At 41.1% G+C, this 7,351-nt stretch overlaps 1 protein-coding gene across 2 annotated transcripts; it reads left to right on the plus strand.

Moving 5' to 3' along the window:
• Positions 1-3,809: 3,809 nt before the first annotated feature.
• atp5mc3a (ATP synthase membrane subunit c locus 3a) lies at positions 3,810-7,282 on the plus strand. Of its 2 annotated transcripts, none has more exons than XM_080478825.1 (5): positions 3,810-3,879; positions 4,070-4,166; positions 4,923-4,997; positions 5,403-5,590; positions 5,676-7,282. In XM_080478825.1, exons 2-5 carry the CDS (start codon positions 4,128-4,130, stop codon positions 5,788-5,790), a joined length of 417 nt encoding a protein of 138 aa, XP_080334951.1. In that variant the 5' UTR covers positions 3,810-3,879; positions 4,070-4,127; the 3' UTR covers positions 5,791-7,282. The 2 variants fall into 2 exon arrangements, with proteins under 2 accessions (XP_080334951.1, XP_080334952.1); XM_080478826.1 differs by having other exon boundaries at positions 3,856-3,957; positions 5,676-6,690.
• The last annotated feature ends 69 nt before the right edge of the window (positions 7,283-7,351 follow it).

A 7,351-nucleotide genomic window follows, 5' to 3' on the forward strand; every position in this document is an offset into this window, starting at 1 on the left:
TGTGCACATTGTAAAACTGAAAAGATCATATCTGAGGAGCCACTGGGACTTTCCTTCCTTTAAGCCAGCGTGCAGGAAAAGCAGGTTCCCTCTGCTCATTACCTTTCCATCACAGACCAGCTGCTGTGGAGTCATTCATCACGATTACAAATCCGCCCGGTGTTGGTAGCCTACAGCTCCACCATCAGCATGTGAGAGGCACCGATAAGGCCCCGAGCCATCAGTCCCTCCGGACAGAGTGTTAAATTCACACCACAACAGGTGATGGTAGTGGACAGCAGCAGGCAGGTTTTGTTATGAGAGAAAAACTGATGCTGAAATACGGGTTGAAATCTACTTTTACCTGCAAGCAGTCTCCACAATAAAGACGCAATGAGTCTGGTGGAGATGTTGGGCCTTTATTTCCAATATTCATTACAGTGAGAAACGACTCCCGATCACTCTAGTTTCACTCAACATCTTTTTTTCACATTAAAGCTTGGAAGCATAAGATTATAAGACAAATAAGCAGTTTTTTTTATGTCTATTAGGATAATATTGAAAATGTTTGTCTTTCTAAGTATGGAGGCAGGGTGGTGTAGTGGTTAGCACTCTTGTGCCATAGCATGATGATTCGTAACCAGGTTGGACTTTCTGTATTTGCATATTCTCCCTGTGCTTGTGTAGTTCTCTAGGTTCTCCGGTGTTCATCCCTCGTCTAAACTACATTTATTTGAAGCTATTTAGAGAGTCTAAAAGGCCCGTAGGTGTGAGTGTGACAGTGTGTGTCGTTGTCTGCTGTGATGGACTGGTGATCAGTCCTTGGTGGACTCTGCCTTCACCTCCAGCACCCTGCAGCCCTGGGTTGCATAAATCAGTACAGATGATTTGTTGAATGGCTTCTTTTGCTGATAACATTTCTCCATAGTACATGTCCCAGCTAACACGGGATAAAGGTGATTGTGCACGTTTCAAGTCAATGGTTAATTCAGAGCCACATGTGACCCGAAAGAGCAATCCTTCGAATTGTGGGCTGACCTGGGTGACTTTTTGGCGAATGTGCAAATCACAAGACCACAATGGAATTCTTCTCCATACATACAGGAACAAGCGTAGCTGGAGCTCCACCAGAGATATTGAACTTTCTTACATACATACATACATACATACATGCATACATACATACATACATACATACATACATACATACATACATACATACATACATACATACATACATACATACATACATACATACATACATACATACATACATACATACATACATACATACATACATACCTCCCAGTCAGATGTGCCTGGTAAACTTCTAAAGAAGGCACCCAGGGTGCCTCCTAATCAAATGCCTGAACCACCTCAACCGTCTCCTCTCAATATGAAGGAGTAGCACCTTGACTTTGATTCTCTCCCAGATGGCCTCACTCTATCACTAGTTATTTCACAGCTATGCCGTCCAGAGCACATACCTCCTTGTAGGGCCACCCAAGGTGGAGAGGCCTGGAGTGAAGGCCCAGACAAACACGTCCAAATCTCACACATGAAGATAGAACACAGAAAATCATGTTCCCTGCCCAGACAAGGGTCTATAAACTCGTGAGCTCGTAACAAAAGAAGATTCGTGCAGAATGAAGAATTTTTACCAAGACGTTGACATCTAGGTGCTAATGGCCTGATTACAAACTACTAAAGTGTTTAGTTTCTGTTGAACAGATCAATGTCTTCAAGGAATAAAACTTGATTCATCATTATTGGACAAAACACACTGATAAATTCAACCCTGATGTAGAGCTGGCGCAGTATTCAAACAGTCAAAGCCATGTAATAAAATGCTTTCCAATAAAGATAAATATTTATATTGGGCTGAACTGAGGTGAACTTCTGGCTCAGTCCTCCACAGAAGTTTTAGTTTTTCATGTGGCCCCTCTGGAAAATTAACATTCCTCCCCCGATTAAAAGTGTTTCTGTTGTTGAAATGTTCACTCCACATGCTGGCACTGATAGTTTGTTTTTGGATTGTAATTTCTGAACAACACTCCAAAATACCAATTACATCAAATCTCTAAATGCGGGAACACGCAGACGAGTCTCGTCTCTGGCTGTGTTTTTCCTGCCCGCCTCCATATTGTGTAACATCAGAAAACCTGTCACCTCCATTATACCACCATGACACGGGCATACTGCAGGGTACGAGTGCTGTGATGGAGACTTGATTTACTCATCAAGTAATAAATGTTTTATTGTAAAACAAAATCATTTGATGTTCAATAGGATCAAAACAAATGCATTCAAATATATATGTTACCCATTTCTAGACCATCACAGCTGTGATGTTCTGGAATTTCCTCTATATTATAATGTCAAAAGCAAATGGGGTGGCTTTTTTGTTTGATTGTAATTAAACAGAAGTAATGATCGTATTGCTTTCCATTAGAGTCATCAATGCTCTGGTGAGTGGTTTCAGGAGTGTGATAGTGATTGAGTAGATGACTTGAAATAAACAAGAATGCCACATTTATTTATTTAATACATTTTATTTAGTTTCCCAACAATAAAGATGTCTCTCGACTAAGGGGCATCAGTGTCCGGTTTCAGGTACAAGGCAGGGAGGTCGGTTTTTGGTTTGTGGTTTCGCTCTGCAGGGATTTGTTTAAAAGAGAGAGAGAGAGAGAGAGAGAGAGAGAGAGAGAGAGAGAGAGAGAGAGAGAGAGAGAGAGAGAGAGAGAGAGAGAGAGAGAGAGATTACTAGAGATTACTTTGTTAAATAAAAACACATTTCAACACTCACAACTAAACCAAGAGCAGGGAAGGTTTTAGACCAGGGGTGTCAACTCATTTAGGTTGGGGTTCAGTATGAAGCACAATTTGATCACAAGTGGGCCCGAAAAAGGAAATGTTTTGAAACCTTAAATGTTTTCTTTTGTTTTAGTGGATTAAAGTATATATACTTAATAAAAAGTTCACTTTTGATTTAATATCTTTTTGCAGAACAACTTACAAGTAAGGGCCATTTTAATGTGATGCCATCTTCAACAATGCCTCCTCGTGTAAAAAACTGAAAAAAACCATGTAGTCCATTTGCAATGTCCAGCATAGATAGACTTCACAAATTCCCCTTCACAGTGTAGCTTTGATGCTAATGCTACGTCAGGATTATCAGGATATTGCAATATTGCTAATTAGAATCACTAGTTAACCTCATAAACATGTTTTTGAACTATAGGGGGAAAATGGAGTTAATAGAGGAGACCGCGCACATATTACCTTCCAAAAAAAAGAAGAACTCTATCTCAAAAAGCAAATTAAAAAAGAACATTCAACCATAACCAGGAATTGGCCTAATACAAATGCCCCCAAACAAGAAGTGTTTATGCTGGATATACAGGAGATTTATTTGATTGAAGAATTCATCTATTACTATCAGGCTAAAAGAGAACACATTCTATGAAAGATTTAGAAAATTGAACGACTATATGGCAAGTAACACCAGTCGGACAAAGCGTAAAAATACTTGCATAGTAATAAAGAATATAAGGTTTCCAGACAGCAAGTGAGAGGGTGACCTTTTGCATGTCTGTGCCAAGGAGTCTCTTATCTCATAACCCTCTCATGAAGGAGAGCTGTTAAATTAAATTAAATCTTTCTTTCAATGAATTATCAACTTTTTTATATTCATACAAAAAATAATGAGGAAAGACCCTTGAATTTGTTGAATTATTTTGATGATTGAAGTATTTATATTCTATTCTATTGGAACTTTGTCCCGGCAGACATGTGTCAATAAAGTTTTAGTGAAATGACCTTCTCCTGTCATCATCCGGGCCTCTATATACGTCAGCCGCGCATGCCCACTCTTCCACTGTGGTTCGACCTCTGCAGTCGGTGAGTTTGTGATGGCTGTTTGAATGAGAAGAAAATCCCTCTTCATCCTCTCTTTCAGCTCCGCTTTGCGCCGCATCAGTGAGGACGGCGTGCAGAGTGCATGTCGATGTTCATCTGAGTGTCTGTATTTTGTCTGTGGGGCAGATTTACACCCGTTTGACCTTACGTCTCTCCGGTCTTTCTTCCTCAGAGAGACCCGGGCTTCAACCAAACCTGACCGCACCGGTTAAAACTACCTAAAGTACAACATGTACGCCTGTGCAAAGTTCGTCTCCACGCCGGCTCTGGTGAGTTTCCTGTCCTCTGTGCGTCTCCGAGCTGTAGATTTAGTGGAATTCCTGCAGTAAGCCTGGTGGGCCTGTGGTTGAACTTGACTGCAGCCTCCTGACAAGGGTATCTGTGTGTAGGCCTCCAGCCCGCCGAGCTAACGCTGCAGAGCCGGGAGACTCGCTGCTCCTCTGCACAAGTGGTGCAGATTCCTCGTCTTTGAAGGGAAATGCATGCAGTGTACGGGAGGCGCGTGCACTTTTAGCTTTGCTGTAGCTCATAGCGGACATTTTCAGTGACGGCCGGCAGCTAAGGTCATGTAAACCTCCTGTTAGCTGAATGTAGCATGAAGGCCAAGAAAGACTCCTACAGACTTCTCAGGAGGAGGATGCAGATTTTAATGTGTACTTTTGGACACAAGTTACTGGGACTGTAGAGCTTCTTTTCCAAGGTCATATTACTGGTTGTCATATTAGTCTTTCGCCTGACATTACAGTGGGTTTGAGTTAGCTAGATTCCTCCACAAGGTTTTAGAATTTAAATTACTAAGCAGAACGTCTGAACAGTAACCTGGACTTTCTTTGACAACACGAGTTGTGCTTGTCGTTGTCACTGAATGTCACAGGTCACTCTGCGTGAGCACTCCAGTGAATGACACTGACAGTGACATTCAAGGTGCCTTCCACCTGCACATAGGCCCACTGGTTGGGCATAAGCTATTAACACCATTGCATGTGTACTTGTGAATTGAAAATGATGTTCTGCTGGGTCTGCAGGTCCGTGCTGGTTCCCGGGCTCTTTACAGACCCCTGTCTGCCTCGGTGCTGTCCAGGCCCGATGTCAAAACAGAGGTAAGTAGAGGGGGAGACTTCTTACTGCTACAATGATTTTAGAATCGAGTTTTACTATTATGGAATTCAGTTTTGTTGCATTGTTTCTGGGTATTCTAGACATGTATAAACAAAATGTCTAAACTTTCAATTGCTAAACTTTAAAAAAGGAAATGTAGCCCAAACATGATGGAGCTGACCTTCCTCTCTTCTGGACTTACTAGAGTTTCTATTTGTTTTATTGTTGGATTGAAGACACTTCATTATGTGCCATTAATGCATCTTGATATGACAAATACTTAAAATCATATTTGCTCTGACTTAAATTAGTCTCTTTTTTTTTTTTTTTTTTTTCTATCAGCAGTTTCATTGCAGCTTTAACTTGGTTTTTGAAAGGTGAATATTCATTGTCATGTCTTGTTCCAGAACACCGTTGCTGTGATGCCACAGAGTCCCATCAGCCAGGTACTGAGAGGCTTCCAGACCAGCGCCATCAGCAGGGACGTTGACACCGCCGCCAAGTTCATCGGCGCTGGAGCCGCCACAGTCGGAGTAGCTGGATCCGGTGCTGGGATTGGGACAGTGTTCGGTAGTCTCATCATTGGCTATGCTAGGTTTGTGTTGATCTTAAACTACTGAACGTTTGCGGTTTCCTGCAAGACTTTGGTTCTTTAAAACTCTGCTTCTCCTTGTGTGCAGGAACCCATCTCTGAAGCAGCAGCTGTTCTCATATGCCATCCTGGGATTTGCCCTGTCTGAAGCCATGGGACTGTTCTGTTTGATGGTTGCTTTCCTGATCCTGTTTGCTATGTAAAACTCTGCTGTCAGACAACTTTCATTACAGATGTGACTACATATTTTATTGTGGCTACCAAAATTGTTCCGTGTTGGTGTCATGGAAATGTACATTTTCACGTCCTTCAGACACTGTTGAAATAAGCAAAACATGTATTGTACAAATGTAAGAAATTACGTGATTAAAGTACATGTATTTGACTATTTACTGATGGCAGCAACTTTTGTCTGGATTATCGTGCTAACACAACATAGAGCAGTTGGTCCTCATGAATGTCATTTGTTATGTGAAGCAGCTGCTTGAACTCATGAATCAGCCTTGTTTCTTGCGTCACGTGCAAGCTTTGTTGGGGTCCACCATAATGAATTCAGCTGCAGTTTAATAGTACTGTAATTTAGGCAGCAAGTCGATGCTTGCTTTTGTAAATGCCACTGAATAAATCTAGATGATTTAATTAAGCTAAATATTGGACTGTGACTATTATTCATTCAAGAGAGTCCCTGGTATGGTTCGAGAAGTTGATGTACTGCCAACACTGAATCTTTCTGATGTTGGCTGCTTTGATGGAACTAAAATAAATATCTCACTTGAGTGTGTACAGAAGTAATGGGCTTTTGGAGAAGAGTTGAGACTTTCATCTGTGGTGCCACAGGCCAAATTATACCAGACCTGTCTATAGGCACTGGTTGTCCCTGACAATGAGGAGTTATGAACCATGTTTGCAGGATGCATATAATCCAGCTTCATTTTAGTATTGGCAGTTTTATGCTTCTCGGCAGATCTTCACACTCCTTGGCTTTCTTGAAGGATCACATTTTGACTCGTGTCGATAGAAAAACTTGACTGATGCAGAACAGTAACGTAAACATGTTTGCAACATATTTGTATTGAACACAAGATAAAGTTTGGACCTTCACTGAAGCCCTAGCTTTTCATGTGGCCCCTTCGTAAGAAATGTATATACACACCTTTTTCCTGTTCAGGATCAAGACCCCTTGTGTTTAAGTGATTTGCTGCCACAGTTTGTTTTTGAAATGGTAAAGTCCTTCAAATTCTAGATGGGGTTCCTGATATATAAGGTCATGGCCTGGTCTCCTTTTCTTTTTCTAGACACTTCCAATTTGATCAAATCAAGACAATTGAGGTTCTTTATGTCAATCCAAACTTTACTATTAACCTTGAATAGGTGTGATGATGAAGCCATCATAACACATCCTGTGTTAGGTTGACTTTTTTTGTGGGGATTCACAATAGCAGCGTCTCGGTCCGCAAGAAATTTTACAACTTCAAACAACTACAAAAGACATGTCTTAAGCATATATGTATCCATCACCTGGAGACAAAGCCTTGACTTATGTTCATTTCCTGCAGATTCACTGTAAACTGTAACCTTAACCACTTGCCTAACCCCCAACATCACTTTTACATTTAAAACATATATTCACCTAATTCTTTCCAGTTTTATTAAAGATCAATGGGTTTTTGTCTCACACCGTGAGACATTCCTTATAAAAATGAATGTCAACCGGCTTTGAGCCACATACAATGAATATGCTCCCTGCACTCAAAATTGCCGTCA

Source organism: Lipophrys pholis (genome assembly GCF_963383615.2).
Source record: "Lipophrys pholis genome assembly, chromosome: 13".
NCBI lineage: Eukaryota > Metazoa > Chordata > Actinopteri > Blenniiformes > Blenniidae > Lipophrys > Lipophrys pholis.